Genomic DNA, 21,146 nt, shown 5'->3' with positions numbered 1-21,146 from the left:
CTACACTACGAAAACAAGCTCGACTTTATGAAAGGTAAAAGATTTGCGCATTGTTAAGGAGTATAAAATTAAAAAGGATCACTGTGCTCTCAATTAATCCAAACTTCACAAGTGCACTCTTCTGATGTAAGGCTTTTCTTTTAAGAATGAGGAAATTCAGGCCTTGCGAAGAGCGTATTTAAAATCAGGCTTGCTTTTAAAAATTCTTTGTCTTTGGTGTGTGTGAAACTCGAAGATACTGCGGAATAGAGCAGTCAGAAAATGGAACATTAAGATACTGGAGTGTAACTGCACGGAATATATGCTCTCAACGGTTACCATTAGTGGATCAAAGTCAAAGGAACGTTAAAAATTTCTTCAAAGAAATTGTGGGCTGATTGTTTTGTCGACAACTGTTGGAAATAACGAAGCAAGTGAGGCATGAGTAGAAGGATATCAAAGAATCGTTAACAACAGGTTCTGGACTGGTTGTTCTTTTTGTCAACACTGCTACTTTCATGTCTTAAAATGACAAATTGAAAATGGCCGCAAGAATTTAGAAAGCTCATCGCAGAGTCGTGGTCAAGATTGAGTGGACGTTTGTCCAATCTTGTCGTCGACCAAACGGTCAGACCTGTCTCTGTGGCGCAATCGGTTAGCGCGTTCGGCTGTTAACCGAAAGGTTGGTGGTTCAAGCCCACCCAGGGACGCTTAGTTTTGATTGGCATAGGCCAGTTGTAGGCAAACGAGTCAAGGTTGGCCATGACTAATAGGCCAATCGGAAGATCACTTCGTCACCTTCGTCAAAGCGAGTCTATGTGTGAGGTCTTTGCCTTGAAAGCGATTTTTATTGATCTGTAGAGTGGATTAGGGGCGTTTTCGGGCAACACTAACAGCTTTACAAAAATGTAGGAATCCACGTTTCCTGAAAAATCAACAGGTGGAGCTCATCCCGCCATGGGGCTCCATTTCTCTCACTTGCCATGAATGTCCCAGTGATTTTACACTCTCCAGGTGAACAGGAGTTCCCATCGTTGAACGAATAGAGACCTTGTTTAGAAGTTTACAGCGGATAAACTGCTCTTCATTCCAAGAAAAGACTCGCAGACAAGACATGATTAAACTTGGTAACAATACAACAGCCTGTCTGTGGAGATTTCGGTTTCGATCCCGGTACCTCTCGCATACGAAGTGGGCGCTATATATTCCTCGTTTCCCGAAACCATGCTGGGTAAGTGATAATTATGCGATTTGCACTTAAATGTTAGCCACCGCGATAGCCTTGAGCTTCTCATTTCCATCCTCTGTTTTTGCCTCGACACCTCGTCTTCTGTGATCAGATATATTATTGAAGAGAGCATCAAGTTGGAAGAATGCTAAGGAGTAGGCACAAGAGTGACACCATCGACCAGCTATGGAAATGTCACAAGACCACTTGTGAACGCTTGATCTTATGAGTACGAGAGTTTCATGTCATCCAGCTCTACCGTTTAGAGGACAACTCGACCAGAAAGTGACCATCCTATGCTTGCTTCAAGTTTCTTAAAGTGGTAGTATGATCAAAATATCATTTCCTTTTTTTCTTCAGATTTTGAAAGCGTGTTTGCTTAACACCTAACTGGCAAAATTTTGAGCTTTGAGTTTTATCCAAAGGCTGTTTATTTTGAGTGTAAGTTTTGGATTTGACGGTCCGCCATTACTCACGTTCAAAACTGGCCGATTGGACCTCAGAGGGTTGGATCTAGAGAAAATGACGTCATTTACTCACTAGCTGAAAATTTCAGCGTGTAAACGCAATTTATTACATATGTAAAACACGGGTTTAAAAGTCTGAAAGCCCGAAACTCCCGTGCTGCATATTAATTCGGCCGCGTACACACGCATTGCATTCTTAAACTAGTGAGTCTTTGACGTCATTTTCTCCTCGACCCAGCTCTCTCAAGATTTTAAAGTTAGTAATGGCGGACCAATAAATAAGAAAATTCCAGTTAAAATAAACAGGTATCTTTTTAAAATCAGAACTTAAAACTTGGGTCTGTTGGTGTTTAGTTAACATAGTTTTAAAATCCAAAGAAAAAAAGAATGGTTTTTTTGGTCGTAGTACCACTTTAATTGGATCATGAACAACAACGGGAGGTTAGGTGTGACACAAACAGCGGTGATAAACATTGTATTCCAACGTATTTTTATAAAACTTGACGTTTCGTATGCTAGTCAACACACATACACATACACATACGAAACGTCAAGTTTTATAAAAATGCGTTGGAATACAATGTTTATCAGCGCTGTTTGTGTTATTTTCTTAATCAGGCTACGATGGCCTAAGAACAAGAGTTTATACGATAGGTGTGACACGTTTGTGGCTTTAATGTACTAATCATGCGCAAGGGTGAGACGAATTGGCCAAGATTTGCAATTGATGAATAAATTTGATACGTTTACCTCCAATGGCAAAAGAAGGTTGTCCCGTATGTTGGGGCGTGATAATGACCGGAAGTTGTTGATCTATGAACATTGTTGGGTATATAAGGGCCTGTCCGGGAGTCGAACCCGGGACCTCTCGCACCCAAAGCGAGAATCACGCCACTAGACCAACAGGCCGTTGCAGAGAAAGCTGCCGTCACGCCCTCTGTGTTGCAAATTACTAGAGCGGGAGTTGCAAAATGCACTTTCCTTCTGTCCGTCTGGGTCTGACCATCGGTACCCGTTAAACGCGAATTGCCTCAACACAGCTACTTCAGTCACGTGGTCATTAACAAATGAGACAATTCAGACATAGCACACCACATTACGACCAGTGGAAGGGTTTCTTTCTTCGATTTGAAAACAGATGATCAATGGACTTTGGAGAATGCGGGACTGCAGGTAGTTGGGCTGGAATAAACAAGGTGTAGCAGACTTCAAATAAGAAACCTCGAGTTATGGTCGTTTGGCTTCAGGTACATGTATAGGTTCCTTAAAAATGCATTTTGTTTTCGGCAGGAATTGAACCTGCGATCTTCCGCGTGTGAGGCGGACGTGATGACCACTACACTACGAAAACAAGCTCGACTTTACAAGTGGTAAAAGATTTGCGCATTGTTAAGGAGTATGAAATTAAAAAGGATCACTGTGCTCTCAATTAATCCAAACTTCACAAGTGCACTCTTCTGATGTAAGGCTTTTCTTTTAAGAATGAGGAAATTCAGGCCTTGCGAAGAGCGTATTTAAAATCAGGCTTGCTTTTAAAAATTCTTTGTCTTTGGTGTGCGTGAAACTCGAAGATACTGCGGAATAGAGCAGTCACAAAATGGAACATTAAGATACTGGAGTGTAACTAAGTTGCACAGAATAAATGCTCTCAACGGTTACCATTAGTGGATCAAAGTCAAAGGAACGTTAAAAATTTCTTCAAAGACATTGTGGGCTGATTGTTTTGTCGACAACTGTTGGAAATAACGAAGCAAGTGAGGCATGAGTAGAAGGAAATCAAAGAATCGTTAACAACAGGTTCTGGACTGGTTGTTCTTTTTGTCAACACTGCTACTTTCATGTCTGAAAAGGACAAATTGAAAATGGCTTCAAGAATTTAGAAAGCTCATTTTAAATCCGAAAACAAAGATTTGAAAATCCGACAACAAAGTTGTAAAAATCTGATATCCGACTTGTTGAAAATCCGTCATTCGAGTTGTGGAAATCCGAAACTCACTATTGGAAGTAAGTCAAGAAATAGGAAATCAACCTGTTCATTGCGTAAGCTAAGGTTTTCTACGCAACTGTAAAATTGGCACAGAAGGAGAACACTTTCCTAGGCACGACAGTATACAAGGAGAATGATTCGAAAACGAATTTATTTACGATGTTAGCTTGCACGTTTTGACCCGGAGTTTTTTGAGACGTGGACGGCAACCGGAATAGAACATTTCGCGTTTCTGGACAGTGGTGTCTCCCAGAATTTTATACTAATCATTTCTACTGGGGAAAAGATCTTAGCAATGTAAATGTGATTGTGTGTAAACAAGTTAAAGGGGAAAACAGCTCACTTCCGGTTGCCTTCTGCGTCTGAAAAACGCGCGTGCTTAAGCTCCCAATTAAGACATATCACAAGCCGACTGAAACCATCCATCACACTCATTTTTACCTCTTGTCACCCACCAGGTGCCAAGGAGGCATTTATCAAGGAGAGGCCATTAAGCTCCTCCGAACAGACTCTTGAAATACAACATTTGAGTACGCATTATCTCGATTCATAGCCCACCTTAAAGAGCAAGGCTACCCAAAACATCAATTTTTCTGGAAAACAATAGGCACTTAAAATAAAGTCAAGACTAGCGCGAAAATCCTGATTACATCCTAGGACCATGAATAACACTTAAAGGTTTAGAATCTTATGAAAAGAAGTGCTAATGCCAGATACGAAAAACCACTAAAAAACACCCTTTTCATTAGAAGTGGCTATAAACTGTGAAAACGTATTCCTAATCTAATGCAGCAGCACAAGATCCCGATGAAAGGAAAAAACAAAACGGACGCAGTCTTCTGTGCGTATTTTGATAGGTTTGAGGGGGCTGGGGTAATGCGTCTATTTCCCTGGTGCACACAGGAGAACATTTAATTATTAAACCTGCGATGGCGTCGAAAGTCATTGTAACGCGCGTGGCGTTTTAGTGCATCTTTAAACAAAATATACCCTTATGGAGCTCAAGAATGGAATGTCAATTGGATAAACAAGACAAATATATCTGGAATCTTAAAAGCGGCGAGTCATGGACTTCGACAATAATCCATCGCCGTCGAGCCGAAATCAAAGTGAGCTGTATTTCTAATATTTTACCAAGTGTGCTGTTATGTAGAACACTGAAACCAAATGGAAAAACCTCTGGTAACTTATGGGTTTAACAAAGACAGAGAAGGAATTGAACAACTTGGATCTGCACGGTCTTCCGGTAACAATTGGAAATTTCACTAATTCGTGTTAGTCAAAAACTATTTGAAGGAAAGCTTAATGCCCATTTTTTGCTTGACAATTCAAGTAAAGGGTTTTTTAGTAAAGGGTTTGATGCTGAAAACTGGTGGGAAATTTATTTAGTTGCGTTTTTGACACGGAGTGTAATTTGACACGATTGAGTTTCTTGTCTTACGCACGTAATGAAATAGGAAGGATTTTTCAGGTTTTTTGCCTCTAATAGCAAATATGTTGTTTGTTTCAAAAAATATTTCGCTAGAAAAGGTGGCCTTTATGAGTTCATCATGTTGTGTAATATGCGAGCTTAACTGGATAGTTTTTATGGCATTAGTAAAGCATTTTCGTGTCAAAATGAGGTAAGCGTCTTTCTGTTCTGTTAACTTAATTAAATATAAATATCCGTAACCATGTTATTCTTGTCTGCCGTAAACTTGATTTCCACTCTCAAACTTACCTCCAGAACCTACTTTTTGCGTAGAATAAGCTTTTAGAAATAGTTTCCATTTTAGTCAAAATAGATACGTCCTCAGGAACCCGACAAAGAGGGCTTTCAGACCCGACTGATGAAATATAAATATTCAGTTTAATATTACAAGACAATTAAAACACCAAAGACGTTGTTTTACTCTGAAAACGACGAACGATTAACATGCTTTCCCGTAGTTCATTCAGTTGACACAAGGTGATCCTTTTGACAAAACATCATAAAAGTCAGAGACCGCAGAAATCTTCGTCTTTTTACGATCGATTGTCATTAATCTTTCGATGAGAATTCAATTCAGAGCTATATCTAAAAACAATGTTTTTTTCTTTAAACTGAATTTATTACCAAAGCTTAAAAAACTAAAAGACGTCAAAATGGGACAGGATATTACAAAATAATTAAAGGTGTGAACGTGTGAGCCAAAGGGCCTCTGCTCGCGCGACATGTGGGTGACCCTCAAATGGTCTTAATGACCCCCCACTTTAAAAACTGGCACCCTGCAGTTCAATACCACCCAATTCACTGCCTTCTGTTTTTGTGTAACACGTACCAAAGGCAACACAGTGTACGCCTTTTTAGAGCGTCTTGTTACATTTAATACAAGAAAAAGAAATTCTCTCAAGGACAGACTCGTTAAAGCGCAACTGTGAATTGAAGGTTTCATAATTATCGATCTGTAACCACAAAACCCAAACAAGGGAGACCGAGCTTCTAGAATCCTGCTGCAACCCGCCGGATGTTAGAGTTTCGGATTTTTTACAAGTCAGATGTCAAATTTTCACAATTTGGATGTCGCATTTTTACAAGTCGGATGTCGGATTTTTACAACTTTGTTGTCGGATTTTCAACAACTCGGATGGCAACAACAACCTTCCGTAGACGTTGTGAATCTCAAAATTGATCCGAAGTATCCTTCTCAAGTGTGGATACTAGTTTTGGATTAATGATCCGTGTTTGGATTTCGAAAAAAATACTCAAAATCCGTTTTTGGATTCAAGAATTCGTTTTCGGATTTTCCCAAAAAACGCACCCTAAGGCTAACGCTAGGCAAAGGAGACTGTCCCTATTAAGCCCCATTTACACGAGCAATTTTTCCTTGACAAGTTTTCCTTGACAAGGAAAAATTGCTCGTGTAGATGGGGAATAGTGGACAAATTTTCCTTGTCAAGGAAAATCTGGCGTGCTAGCTTTTCCTTGACAAGGAAATATTGTCAAGTCAGAAATTTGCTTGTGTAGACGGACAACAAGGAGAATGTGACAAGGATATTACTGATTTTTAGTGCCCAGTCTCTTGTTTTGACGGACGCCATTTTGTTTTTCGCTCGACAAGAGACTGGGACCAGCTTTTCGTAAGTACTCAACGGAAATTGCTCGTGTAAATAGGGCTTAAAATTTTCCTTTTTCACTTGGGTTTTTTTTTTCTTTGCCGTAATTGCTCACGAAACTGACAATTGAAATGAATACTTTAAATGCCGTATCCAATGCAGCGATGGAAAGAAACGCCTTTAAACAGATATGAACAGCTTTTGTATTTGATTCTTGAGTATGGATATCTGCTTTCCACAATTTCATACGACACAGATGACGAAAAAGATTTGTATGCCAATATAAATTGGATCTAATTGTTAACTTAGAGATAAATTTGGTGGCATTTGAACGTTCAAATTTTCCGTTAGCATTGAACAAATTATTGAGAGATTAGAGGGTCTTGAATATCTCTATCATTTTCTTCGGAGATATTGGCATTTTAATTTTGCTATGTAAAATTCGAAGTCAAATAAAGTTATTGTATTGTATTGTATAGCTTACTTGATAATCTTTTGGCACTTGCATTGATCTTACATCCAGCCCTTATATTTAAACGGTACATGTTAATTCATCATTTTGTCCTTTTACCGTAGAAAGCACAGAACTCAACGAATATTGATACTCACTGAATGAGCATTTTCCCCTTTCTGAGTGGGTAAGGCTTATATCGGTAATATAAATGAACTTTCTTTTCTCGCAACCGGTTACAAGTACAAGTGAGCATTGTTCATCCTAAATAGCATATGTCAAAAAAAAAATGACATTTGCATAATGCTCAAGGATTGGACACAGAAAACTAATGATAGCAGATGGAGTCATTCTTTCTGCTGGTCAGGCTGCCTTAACGGGAGTGTAAACCCCAAGAAAAAAGACGGGTAAAGGAGATGACAATGGCTAACAATTCCTCAACAGAACAACACATCAGCTACTTCGACATCGGCTTCGACTCTTGTTTAATCGTCCTCAGTTTCTTTATTATCGCCATTAACATCTTAGTTCTTGTTTTATTTGTGCGAAGACGCCCTCTTCGCACCAAAACCAACTTACTTCTTGTTAGTTTGAGTGTATCTGATTTTATGATGGGATTGTTAGGAATTCCCATGAGTATTGCGTGCAATGCACTTGTCGGTGATCAACGTTTTTCTGGACTTTGCATAACTTCTGCAGCAGTCTACAGGTTTATTGCTGTTTCAACAATCTTGCATATTCTTATCATAACAGGAGAGCGATACGTATCAGTGATATACCCTTTCATATATATGTCGACTGTGACCAAGAAAAGAACTTTTATTCTCATAAGCTGTGTTTGGGTTTTTTCCCTTTTCGTGGCGGTCATCCAACTCGCCTGGCAGGAATTTGATCATTTCACCTCGAGAAACCACACCAAATTGCGCTGGGGTCTTGTTTACAATATTTTAGGTATTGTCATGTGTCTGCTCCTTCCTTTGGTGCTTATGATCTTCTTTTACGTTCGGATGTTCAAAGTGATACACCGCCAAGCAACGCAGATCAGAAAACTCAACAGGATACAACTGTCCCGTCGAGGCCTAAGAGGAAAACACTTAGCCGCCGAAAAACGAGCAATTACTATTTTCGCCCTAATGCTCGGTATCTTCTCTGGTTGTTGGTCGACTTGGTACATTGGACTCCTCCAGGATTATCTCAGCAAAGAAGATTTCTATGTCATTCCTGGCAAATGGCTTATGGTGTTCGACTTTTTGCGATTCTCTACCTCATTTATTAACCCGATGCTGTATACACTCCTAAAACAAGACTTTCGCGCGGAATTGTATCACGTGCTTCCGTGTTGCAAAGAGAAGAACGAGCGATATGAACAAATCACCATGAACTCGATTATTGAGGTACAAATAAACCACAAGAAAGACGCTCCCAGCACTGTTCTGTAACAAATAGGGAGATTTCTTGATCACAAAGGTTAAAAGATTAATAGGACATACTTTATGATAAGGAAGGAACTGAAGTACCTTTAGCAGGATATAAATGCCTCATATGACGACAGACTTGTGTAGAGTTGCCCCAGGGACAAACCCTCGAGTCAGAAATACGCATAATCAATCTCACTGAATGGGCTGAGGTTAACATCCAGAGAAGAGTTACAATCAGTTTGACATGGAGGCCACAGGATGCGCAAAAATCAATGTAAATTTGACCAACTCAAAACTTAACAATCCAACTAAAGTAACTCCTTGCTACATATTGCTTCCATGTCGACAGAATTTGTTACTATTTTTTAACGTAAATTCAACCAAACTAAACAGTTGAACTTTTTCTTTCTTTACTTTTTTTGGGAGCTTACGTCGTTTCCCTTTCACGGCGAACGATACGAGAAATAATTCGTTGTTAAATATTACAACATAACAATGTCAGTATTTTACGAACTGAATTAAACCGGGATTGAACCATTGGGCGCTTTCTTTAAAAGTTTTTTTTAGATTACTTTAACTCTCTTTCCCGGCGGACGATACGAAAAGTAACTCGTTAGGTGTTAGCGTCAGTTTTCGAACGGATGGTGATTTCGGTATTTTACCACATAAATTAAACCAAATTGAACCAACGTTGGAAGTTTTCTCGAAGATTTCTTTTATAAGTTTATTTCACACCCTCAGTGCAATAAAGTGTTAAGTTAGAGCACAGGGACCTGAGGAGTCCTATTTGACCGTTTTTTCAGGTAAATTCACCGTACAATTGCAGCGCGAATCGATCTTGTTGATTTGAATTACAGTACACTGTACGTGATCAAACTACAAACAAACGATCGTGTTACGGTTGAAATCCTATCAGCGTCAATTTTTCGTCGCCCAAGCCAAGCTTTCCGCACGAAGTGCTGAGAGTACAAAAAAACTATTTCTACACTGTTAGTGACTTCTAGGCACCACTAGTGACAAGCTCGCACTCATTACTGTACGCTGCTTTCATTTCGCGAATAGGATTTGTATGTATACAAAAATTTGGTTTTATCAACGGAGTTGATAATGTAAATTGGCCACCGTACAGAGATTCTAAAAGCTGACGTTTCGAGCGTTAGCCCTTCGTCAGAGCGAAGGGCTCAGAGCGAAGGGCCCTTCGTCAGAGCGAAGGGCTCTGACGAATGGATTCGCTCTGACGAAGGGCTAACGCTCGAAACGTCAGCTTTTAGAATCTCTGTACGGTGGCCAATTTACATTATCAACTCCGTTGATAAAACCAAATTTTTGTATACTACTTCCCCACCGACGCAGCACCACAGTTTCTTTAGAAACTACCCCTTCACGGATTTGTATGTAGTTTGATCACGTACGGTGATTCAAATCGCGCTGCAATTGTGCGGTGAATTTAACTGGAAAAACGGTCAAATCTGTCAAATGGGACTCCTCTGCTCCCTGTGGTATTATATTGTTTTTTACGTTAAAACTTTCTACACCACTTTCCACTAAAAACCCAACACAATAAAACCTGACAGCTTAACGACTTACTCAGTATTTCAAGCGGATGGCTTTATTACAGTGACCACTTAATACGTGATGCACCTGTTCCCTAAAGGTAAGTTATCGATGTGGGAACCACCAATACTTGTTCTGCCGTCCGTAGTGGGTTAAGTGTTTCTAGAACGTGGAACAAAAGCGGTCAAGGTAAAGAGGCATATAATTCAGCGTATTCAAATTTTCAGTTACAGATCCGGAAATTGTATGACACAAGAACTCGGGTAAAAGATCAGTGTGAATCAAAAGTGTTGCTCAGTTAAAATTATTTTGAATTTTTCCCCTATGTTTCACTTAAAGCAAAATCAAGGTTTAGAAAAACATGTAGAAAAAGAAAACCTTTATCTCAGTTGTAATTTTAACAGGCAATCTGCCAAAGATGAAATCTGAAAACTTAATGCATTATTTTGGAAAAATCTTGTTTAAGAAAAGAGATCATTACAAGAGGCCGAAGGTGTAAACAACGATAACTAAAACTCGAATAGCACCCATTTTAGCGCCCACTTTCTCCCTTTGAAATAACATTTATTAATAAAAAGTGACTTCAAATCCTAATAAGTAACGATATGTTTAGACACTGTACTGGAAAGATCACAATTACGAAAAATTCACATTCATGCTATATTTTCCTCTCCGCGTTGCCATTGTAGGCCCAGTCATTGTCACTTACCTCGTTGGGACAGGGTAAGTGTTCTTTTTTTTTGCTTATTGCAGTTGCTTGGAATCGGGCGCAAGAGCAACTGAAAAACTACAGACCCACAAGCTTTGAAGCTTAAATTAAATTTTTAATTGTGTGTAAATGAAGTCTCTCTCCCTCTCCTCCCCTCTCTCCCTCAGTGGTGGTCAGATGCCTTATCCATGGACCTGCAAGGACACCTGGGAAGCCACTTACCTCATCGTAGTCCTTCTTATAATTAGATTAAAGGTCCCGCTGGTCTGCGGGATCAATGCCATGCGCCTTGGATGTTCAGATGCAAATGTAACAATCTCGTTTCCAGAGCCTACGTGTCTTTTGGTCAGCGCCAAGACACGGATCTCTGGAATAATCAATTTCCGGAACTTCAAGATTTTGGGAGTTCCGGTCTCACCGAGAAGTGAAATGGGGCGATCATTAGACTCATTCTTCGTGTTTACAAGTTTAGTTGGAGATTTTTAGCCATATTCGCAAATTACAAGCTATTTCACACTCGGTAGTTTACGCACGAGCAGTTTGATAAATCAATTAGCGAATCAACACAGTTCTGAAAATTGATTATTCCAGAGCTTCGTGTCTTGGCGCTGACCAAAAGACACGTGGGCTCTGAGGACGAGATTGCAAATGTAATGCCCCGTGACAAAGATAAAATACAGTCGGACCTCTATTAAGCGGCCCCTTTCCAAAAGTCCCGAATAATCTTTCAGTGAAGTACTGTATTCGATACCTCTTTTAACAGCCACCTCTATTTAGCGGCTGCAAGCACCTTTTTGCTGTTGCAGGTTTCGTATTTATTTTTTTTTTTACCTCCAAGAAGCGGCCAGCGAATATCTTTTCAGTCGAAATGGTGACAGATAATATGAAAGTGATAACTAATAACAACAAGAACTGCAATTTCATCTCCAATTTAATCTATCGGAAAGGGAAATGACTTGATCGCCTCGTTACAACTCCGAGCTCCACAACGACAAGAGCAGTGACTGATTATTTTAGATATAGTTTTAAATAATATCTTTTAAGTTAAAATTTAATAGATTTTTGATGCAAAAAAGGCCTAAGAAACTTGATGTTTTGTTACATAAATTAACTGAACATGTACATGTTTTCCTATACATACTCAACACTAAAAAATACTCTATATCGACTACATGCTCTCCGTGTTAGAGCAACAGAACTTTGCACGGTATCATTGGACTTTGTTTCAATGATTTTTGCATTTATCTTCACACATGTTCAGTTTTAAACAAGCGTTTTGCTAAATACAGTACAAGAAAAAAAACTAGGCTGACTGCCATTTCTGCCCAGTTTATATTGTACCTCTGTTAAACGGCCAACCTCCATTAAGCGGCCAGTTTTCAAGTCCCGAGGGTGGCCCCTTAAGGTGGCTGAACACAGTTTTTGATACCTATGTTTCATTTACTTTTTTCTCTAAAACCCTTGATCCTTTGGTAGCCAAAAATGGTAGCAAACAAGTTAACAACACGAACTTCGGTTTTTTGATAGTTAAGCTGACGTACATGCCGTTGCCATGGCAACATGAATAAATATAGACAGGCCTTTAAAATCGGTTCTGTTTATTTGCAGAGTCTGGCATTAGATTTTCTTTATAATATGCATGCAACAAGCTTGTAAAGATCCTCACAAGTTAACACTATTTTAATAATAATTTGACAGAGAGATCTTTAATTATCCCTTGTTGAAGGTTAACTGGAATATCTAGGATTTCCTCTGTTAAAGTTCAAATTTTTTTCAATACTCCAGTTACGTATTTCCTAAAGTATTTTCGTGGCAAATTTCGTTAAATTCTAACGAGAGGTTCTCGAGAAATAGGCGTATTTCCGAGAAAGCTATTCCGCATTCAATCGCAATTTTTTAACTTACTACGCATGCACTGCATTTAACTGGGTTCTTTCAATAACCAAAAAAAGTTCTTTGCATAGTTACCTTTTCTAACATACATTTCTCGTAAAAGACTACAAGCATCAAAACACTTGGTTCAATTATGGGGAAAAACAATACAGATAGCGGAAGCATTGAGCAAATAATGAAGCCATGTATATTTTTTTGCAATCCTTGCGCGCGCGCTGTATCGCGTTAGCAAGAGCGCGTGCGAAAACTGTGTTTGGCCACCTTAATAGAGGTCCGACTGTAGTTTAAAACGAAATGTAGAGGTTGGTCCTCGCACGTAACTTAACTGGAGAATAGGCCATTTTCGAGTTCATGACTGCCTTCTCTTCAAAGCGAGTCTTCCTTGCGAAGTTTTTGTTATGAAATAGGCCTTATTCACGATAGCGGCCATGTTGGTTTTCAAATCGTCATGCAAATTAGCCAGGCAACCCAGTGTACCCTCACGGAGGGTCTAGTTTGCATCTGTAACACTGAGCAGCCTTGCACCAGCACTCCGCCAAAGCATGCTTTTGACCACAACGAAAACAACTAACCGATTCCCCTTGTGGATGCCTTGGTGTGGCAACTTTGCCGACCTTGTTTACTGACTCGTCTCCGGTCGTGATGACGTCACGAACATCTTCTTTGTTAGCTAACTCCATGGATTGTGCTGTCTCAAATGCTTTCTTGAATGTCAATTCCCTCTCCGCTAACAACTTCTTCTGGATTTGCATGTTTTTGAGTCCACAAACAAGTCGGTCCTGTAACGCTTCTTCAAGAAAAACTCCGGATTCACACTTCAATGCTAGCCGCTATAACTCCACCACAAACTGAGCAACCGATTCGCTCTCAAGCTGGTTGCGACAATGAAATTTAGAACGTTCCGCTATCAAAATAGGTTAATGAGTAATGATCAATCAAAACTTTTTTTAGCTCGTCAATAAAGTCTTATTTTTCGGTCGCTGGGATGCCAGCAAATTGCGAAGAACTCCACATGCATCGGTTCCAACCGCAGCAAGCATTCATTGTCCTTTTCGATAGAATTCGCGGCAAAATATAATTCTATATGTTCGATATAGCTTGCAATATCTTCTTTGCCATCCACATACTCTCCCATTTGGCCTACAAGCGCCATCCTCGTCGCCAGAATTGTACTATTTCGGGGCTGAAACTGTGAACAAACTAAAAGCCCGCCATTTCTCAAAACTAGATGTCAACAAGACGCCTACAAGGGCATATCCGTGGAATGCGCAAATAGTTAACACAAATTGTCCAGTTACTGTGAACTTCAACTACTGGTAAACTTCGGAAAATGGCGAAAATTCGAATAGATGAGATACATCCAAAGTCCCCGTTCCTTATCTCCTGTAGTGTATCGCCTATCTCTTGGCTGATATCTCGGCTTCTATTACTCCACCATAACCTCGATTCTTACTTATGCCAGCTTGAGAATCGTCAACGAATGTTTCCCTAACAATAGCATTTATTCGATAAACCAGGCTGACGCAGTACCCTTTGAAGGTGAGATTCCGCGGCATTAATATGTTTACGGCAAACAAAAGGTTGGCTGAAAATTGCCTTTAAAAAACTTTTCTTGATTTTCGGCCCAATGCTGAACCTTTTGTTGTAATTATGGCATTAGGCGCCTACTGGAATGATGACTGGGGTTCGGCAGCCTCGCTTCTATTTAAGGGCAAAGTCACGCAGCCGTTAAGTGTATGGCCCAGACCCCTGACTAGGAAAAAACTGTTTTAGTTCAGCTAAAATTGAGACTGACTGATTTTCGGCGTTATAGGCATGTCATACAGAAGATGTTCTCGGGACCCATTGGTTCATATGCTCACTCTTTATTGTTCAACACTCGAAAGCGAGGACCAGAGGAGGCATTAAATAAGAGGCCTCGTTAGGGTCAAGCGATAACTCAAACGAATCAGAGACGAGTAAAAACCACTAACACTATGGCAAACTGAGCTGTCTCTTGATAAAAAAATAAAAACTGGAATAGACGCACTGTAGGTTAATAACAGCAAATAACACAAGGTAAAACGATGCTGAGCCAATGTGACAGTAAACAAAATCAACCTTTGTGACGGAATAAAAACAACTCTGCTTCATGGAGGTCAAGTGCCGAACGGTTGCAATTTTGGCCTCGGTTGTTCAAAAGGCGGATAAATGCTATCCACTGGATAAAGCACTATCCAGCGGATAAAAACTAGCAAAACCAATTGAGTTATCCAGTGGATAGTGATTTATCCAGTGGATAGGGCTATCCACCCTTCGAACAACCGGGGGCAGGTCTTCACTGAAATAAATAAGTCTTGTACATAACGAATTGAGCCAAGTCTGCTTTGAAGCAGCAAGTAAAAAAAAAGGTGTGGCTATTCTAATGTTCTGCTTCCCTTGAGAGAGACAAAGCATCTCTGAGCATGTGATCTCTCAAAGCCCATAGAGCATCAACTGCATTGCTATAATCACCATAGCCACAACCTAGCCAATGGACTGGTAGCTGGGCCACTTGCTGAGCGTTTAGACTTTGAACATCTGGTTTACGGGCTTGGTTCCAGTTGCTCATGTGGGGGCTTCCATCACGAAGGCCCTCAATGTACCTGAGATACGCATCAGAATGGTGCAGTCTCTGTGGCTTTGGTGGTGGGGCAAGAAAAATGGGCGCAGGCTGATGAAAAAATCAAACGATTATTATGAAAGAAGATCAACTCTCTGAACTAGCAGGTATGGTGTAACTGTGTACACACAAATTTAAAATTAAGATTGACTGAAATCTATTCACATTGCACCAATGACTAGGACGTTTGACGACGACCAGGTTTCGGAAAAGCCATTACAGTCCTTTACAGTGATTTGAAGTTCATTTACTGCTTTCCATCAAATGCTTGACTGCGTAAATGCATTTAGTGGTCAAAGTTCAGAATCAGAAACACAGGGTGGGAAAACACACCTTCAATGGGGTTTGATATCAACAGAAAGAAACCTTGCCCTTTTACAAGTTCCTTCATAACTAAGACTACCTAAGAAATACGGGAACGATGCAAAATACTAAAGAAGCTGAACCCTTCTTAAATACAAAATAGTTTAATTAATTATGCATATTTCCTCACATTACAAAGCAGTAACCCATCCAGGTATTAACCCCACCCAACAGGACTTAAGTTCGGTGGACAAACGGGAAGCAGTGTATTCCCTCGGGCAAGCAGTACACTATCACATGTGATCGAGGCCAGCCAGTTAAAGATGGCGTCCAAATGCTGAAATTGTATGGAATCATGATCGATATCTGAGGGATATCACGTGGAACTGGCATGATTAGGATGTGTTCTCCGTTGTTCAACGCAATTATAAGTGAACTATTTCTGTGAAGCCTCAATCATAGTTAATTTGTCATACAAGAACCTCACCGTTTCTTTAATTGGTAGCACAGGAGGAGAAGCATGCTCAATGACTTGCTGTTGTTGCTGTTGCTGTTGCTGCGGTGGCTGCTGCTGCTGCTGTTGTTGCTGGATGGTGTTTATTTGATTGATCTGCTGCTGGAAGTTAAATTGCTGCGGTTGTGCTGGACTGTACTGCTGCTGTTGTTGCTGCTGGGGAACAAAGCCTCCCACTTGACCTGTTGTATTTTTATAATTAAAAGGCAAACAGCTAAGAAATCATGCCACCAAAATGATGCGTGAGCACCAAATGAGCCTTCACTCGTAACAGTAAATAATCGAAAAGACATGGTAAAATAGTATCCAAGCTGGGGTTATAGGGTATTGCCTATGCGTGATTTAAAGCACTTTACCTGGCGCTGAAGGTTGTTGGGCTGGTGTATATATCTGTCTCTGAATCACGACTGTTTGTGCTGAGTTATTTGGTGTCATACCACCAGCTCCAGTGTTCCCCTGATAGAATGCTGTTAAATAAAACCAAGAACAAATTGGTTCTAACGAACGTTGAAATATTTTCATAGTCACCTTAAAGCTTATACCTTGTTGCAAAGCCTGTGGTGTCAGCCTTCCTCCTGGATATGAATTTTGACTGGCTACAGTACTGCTTTGCAAATGGCTGCCAGAAGATGCAAACTGATTTCCAGAAGATAGTACACTCAACATAGGGCTCACGGATTGTACATTTGGTGAACTGCCTGTGTTACTTTGAGCAGGAGCAACCTCAGGGTCAGTGGATACAACAAGAGCCGCCCGGTGTTTGGGGAAAAAGTTCCTACGGACGAAAAGTACCTCCCATCAAAAAATTGCACCAAATCAATCCATCACCATTGTGCGATACTTTTCAAATTAAACAGTCAATGTAACTTGAAATGTCTACATGAATAAAGGTCATGATCATTGTATCATATTTACAAACCAAACTATTAATCTGGCCTCGCGTGGCCTCTGGAAATATTGGGTGATCATAGACTGGTTAATAACACGGACGACTAGTTTCCAGGGTCAAAAGTTCAGTCTTGCTGATGACGATTTTGTCATGGACCATAGCTAATCATTTTGTTTTTTTCCTTGGACGTGACTTAGCCAATCAAAGCATGTAACAACAGGGAACTTTAGTAACACACGTAAGGCACTTTGGCAACCAAAGAGGGCACTTTGGTAACCTTTGTGAGACACTTTTGTAACTACTGTCAAAAAAATTCGGTATGAAAATCTTTTACAGTGGGGAAACGACTTCAATCAGGTTTCTCAATGTACAGTCAAGGTCATCCCAAACGTTTTCTTAGTTTCCTGAGCATTTTTCTTTAAAATATTACTTCTGTAAAAGACACAAGGTACTTAAGTAACCATATAAGCTTGGTAAGAAATAAATACACATTAATTTGCCCCCTGAGCATCCAATAATAGCTATTCGAAACAATAGAAATCAAAATGGCCGCCGTATCGGTAAAAAGGTTTATTATTGCTGTTTCTTTTGGCAACATAACATTGTCGTTTCGTGAAACAGTGTTGAAGAGTTAATCCTTCTAATAAGACATTCCATCAAAATTGTTGGAACTGGTGTGAGCCACTACACGGCATTCTGTCATCATACACAAAATCATGGTCTGATATAACAAAAAAAACAACCCAGAATTCGAACAAGTCCTTCCCAAAACCAAATGGAGTAGATTAATGTGCTTGTAATGGATAGTGCACTAATAAAGTCATTCAAATTTCATTGTTTCTTGGCGTTTTCGTAACCGTCAACATCGATAGTCATTCCTTAAGGTCCCCAGTGTATGAAATGCATTGCGACATGTAGTAGGAAGTGTTTGATTGACTCTGTGATAGATGTCGGCCAGTCAGAAGGCAACAACTTTTTGCGAAAGTCCAACCATTGTCAATTTTTTAATCTGGTACTGACTTTCAATCCAACAGGATTGGGTCTTTATTCATGAATGTTATTCAACTGTTAATGGGAAAGGACAGTAAGAAAATACGTCACTTACTTGCTTCTTTGTTGCTGTGTAATTGACCTTGGGTGTCCTGTGAGATGCACCTCCCTACAATGCCTGAAGAGCTTTGAACTGGCGTTAAATGGCCTGCAATCAAGACGAAATGCAAAATTTGTAAAAAAATTACATAACACGACAAAATACACTCGACATTTCTCTGTGCTTGCTATAAAATATAACTGTTTTTTTCTTTATATTTATTGCACCAAGAGATATTTGAAGTTCTGTTCAAGTTTATTGTTAATCTATCATTTTTCTCTATAACAAGCTTTGCGAACGGCGCTCTTTTTTCAGTTATAAGCTAATTTCAACTGTGATAGTGTGACGCAGACCGCGTAGAGAGCCTTTTTGCAAACCAGTTTGCCATGTTCATTTTCAGAAAAAAAGCAAAAAAAATAAATACGTTACTCACCAGCTTAGGTCAGTCCGTATAGGGAAAAACTGTGCCCTTGGCCTTCACCTTCGGCGTACGGCCTTGGGCAGTACTCAAGACCTCGGGCATAGTTTTTCCCTATACGGACCTCCCAGCTGGTGAATTACATATATTTATTTTTGGCACAGATGAACAGGAAATGCTTGCCAATAAGACAAAGACGGGTGGTAAGCTTAAGGGTTTGCAGCCGAGATGAGCTTTTTTAAGACTCATTTCAGGTCTGCTTTCTGTTAGAACTGTCCCACTGTTGTTCTTGCATTGTGCGCAATGATACCAGTCATCAAAATCTTTCCAAAACGACACCACCAATGGACAAATAAATGAGCAACCATTAATAACCAAAGATTAAGCAACATCTTTAATGATCCGAGCTTGCCATAGACCATAAAGTACTTCTCCTATACGTAAAAGATACCTCATTCCTCTTCTCTCCCTGGAGCAAGTGGTCCAAAGGCAATGAAAAAATCCATCATCTACATCATAAAAACATATTTCAGAGAAATCGACAGCAGAAGGTTGACTGTCTGATATTTTGCATCATCAAAAACACTCATGAGATGGAAGTGTTGTAATTTTGAGTTCACCAACAGCTCTGATGGAGAGACTAAATAATATAACAAACATTTGAGCTGCAGAAAGAAGTGTGTTAAGGGTTTTAGAACATCGCAGTTATGAAAATGAAAGAAAGCTTGAACAATTCAGGCTACATTGTCTTTTCATATCATTAGTCCCTCCATATGCACATCCTCTATGGGTTTATTACGAACTCACAAAAATGATCAGCTACAAGGTGGCTTGATAGCTCATAGCAGCCGGATCATGGGTTCAAATCCAATTCATTTCTTTTTTAAGTATAACGATGACCACAATGAAGCAAGCAAAAGAGCAGTTGCCAAAAAGTAACAAAAGGAAGAGGCCAGCCTTTAATGGAAGCAATTGAGTGGTTCTCAGATAGAACGCTCACTCAAGTAGAGCAGTGTGCAGCGTGTCATGCGTTCGAGTCCCATTCAAGGCTGGATTATCTTTTTTCAGGCTTCTTTGCAATTGCTTTAATTGCTCTTTATACTTTCGATGATACGTCACTTAAGGCGTGGTGCCTTAAGCACATGGAAATGATTTATCAATCAACCGTGGACGCAACCGAGCTCTGTGAACATTTGTGCCATTAAAAAACCCCTTACCGCAATGTGTCCGTAATATGTCATAAAATGTTATCTGTGGTTTTTTCTTTTAAATCTTCAGTCCCTTTTTCTCGCACTAGAAATATCTTTTAGGGCTTCTGTCTCTGTGTTGCTCTTTGTTGATCACCGTCTTCGATAATCAGTTGTGCTTGAATGAATTCGAGCAAAAGCAGAGCGTGAAGCGACCCCTTTTATAGTGCGTCTCCGTGTTTTAAGTGTTTACTTCTGTTTTTGTCACATTCTGTTCACCAGACAACTTTCCTTCTGAGTGGTCAGTAAATGGTTCACTTTACGCTTTATACAATCAATCACACGAAAAAAGAAAAAAACTTAAAACACGGAAAAGGGGAATCTTTGTTTAGCTGCACCTGATTTGCGAAGATGACATGTGCTGTCCAATAAGTGTATTTTCAATTCTTGAAGGTCTTCATACTGATAATCACAACCTCTCCACAAACATTCAAACACAAGAACAGGACCAGACGGCACAATCTGACTGCTTTCCACTACCTACAATAAAAAAAAAAAACACAGAACGATATAGCGAGTTTATTTAAAGGGGTGGGCGGGGGGGGGGGGGGGGGGGGGGGATAACTAACCTATGCCAGTTATAAATAAATTTACACCAGAGCAAATCAAATGTAGGATTTTAAAACGCGGGAAAATTCAGAGAATCCAGAGAAAATCCTCTCAGTGCATAGTGCAGAACCAACCCCCTCAACCAAATTCTGGTGTCATCCAGAGCCACATAAGCAGAAGGCGGATGATCTCATCATTGTGCCCTCTCTGCTTCCCTTGAAAAACAAAACAAAATTTGTAAAAGCTGGAAAGCCACATTAAAATTACTCATGGAGAAAAGATTGTTCTGCTAAACAGTAATGCTAACTCTGAAGGCAACACGTAGGTCAAATCCAAAAGACCAAACCAAACCTAAGAAGCGTGAGAGCCTCTGATTAGGGTAGTAAAGAATATATTAGGCTAAGCAATGGTAAAGAAACGCTGGATGCTGAGGAGGAATTCGAAAATAAAGTTACAGTTGTCTGGTATACGTATAGGCACATACAGATAGAGAGTCAAACAAGCCTGATAGAGTGACCAAGGATCATGCCAGCTTATAGATGAATCGATACCATCCGATCTAAATACCTCGACAAAGGTCATTTAAAAGCTCTTAAATACGAAGACCCTTAATACTTATGGTAAGTCGTGGCAATGCAAGGGGAAAAAGGACAGAGACCAAGCCAGTTACCTTTGGTTGGACTGTTAGGGAAGGAACAGAATGTGTAGGGTATCCAAGGTCACAGGATGTGGCC

General features: G+C 39.9%; 2 protein-coding genes and 3 non-coding genes across 5 annotated transcripts in view; 2 read left to right on the top strand and 3 right to left on the bottom strand.

Annotated features, from left to right (window-relative positions):
* Positions 1 to 615: 615 nt before the first annotated feature.
* On the top strand, positions 616 to 689 carry Trnan-guu (transfer RNA asparagine (anticodon GUU)). The gene has a single exon. It is a non-coding gene; the product is annotated as a tRNA-Asn (tRNA).
* A 1,822-nt stretch (positions 690 to 2,511) lies between these two features.
* Positions 2,512 to 2,583, bottom strand: Trnap-ugg (transfer RNA proline (anticodon UGG)). The gene has a single exon. It is a non-coding gene; the product is annotated as a tRNA-Pro (tRNA).
* A 369-nt stretch (positions 2,584 to 2,952) lies between these two features.
* On the bottom strand, positions 2,953 to 3,025 carry Trnav-cac (transfer RNA valine (anticodon CAC)). The gene has a single exon. It is a non-coding gene; the product is annotated as a tRNA-Val (tRNA).
* A 4,584-nt stretch (positions 3,026 to 7,609) lies between these two features.
* Positions 7,610 to 9,099, top strand: LOC138009589 (histamine H2 receptor-like). Its single transcript, XM_068856651.1, has one exon. The coding sequence runs from the start codon at positions 7,610 to 7,612 to the stop codon at positions 8,624 to 8,626; it is 1,017 nt and encodes a 338-aa protein (XP_068712752.1). The 3' UTR covers positions 8,627 to 9,099.
* A 5,367-nt stretch (positions 9,100 to 14,466) lies between these two features.
* LOC138010337 (protein polybromo-1-like) overlaps positions 14,467 to 21,146 on the bottom strand; it is a 69,618-nt gene continuing 62,938 nt past the window's right edge. The window contains exons 46-52 of the mRNA XM_068857254.1: positions 20,202 to 20,343; positions 19,068 to 19,125; positions 18,214 to 18,306; positions 16,762 to 16,994; positions 16,576 to 16,686; positions 16,193 to 16,401; positions 14,467 to 15,453 (exon numbers count right to left, since the gene is read on the bottom strand). Coding sequence (XP_068713355.1) covers positions 15,163 to 15,453; positions 16,193 to 16,401; positions 16,576 to 16,686; positions 16,762 to 16,994; positions 18,214 to 18,306; positions 19,068 to 19,125; positions 20,202 to 20,343 — 1,137 coding nt within the window. The 3' untranslated portion in view covers positions 14,467 to 15,162. The remainder of the gene's footprint in view (positions 15,454 to 16,192; positions 16,402 to 16,575; positions 16,687 to 16,761; positions 16,995 to 18,213; positions 18,307 to 19,067; positions 19,126 to 20,201; positions 20,344 to 21,146) is intronic.

The sequence above is a fragment of the Montipora foliosa genome, chromosome 7 (genome assembly GCF_036669935.1).
Source record: "Montipora foliosa isolate CH-2021 chromosome 7, ASM3666993v2, whole genome shotgun sequence".
NCBI classification, from domain to species: domain Eukaryota; kingdom Metazoa; phylum Cnidaria; class Anthozoa; order Scleractinia; family Acroporidae; genus Montipora; species Montipora foliosa.
The sequence above is the reverse complement of the archived record's forward strand: the minus strand, read 5'-3'. Positions and strand labels throughout refer to the sequence as shown.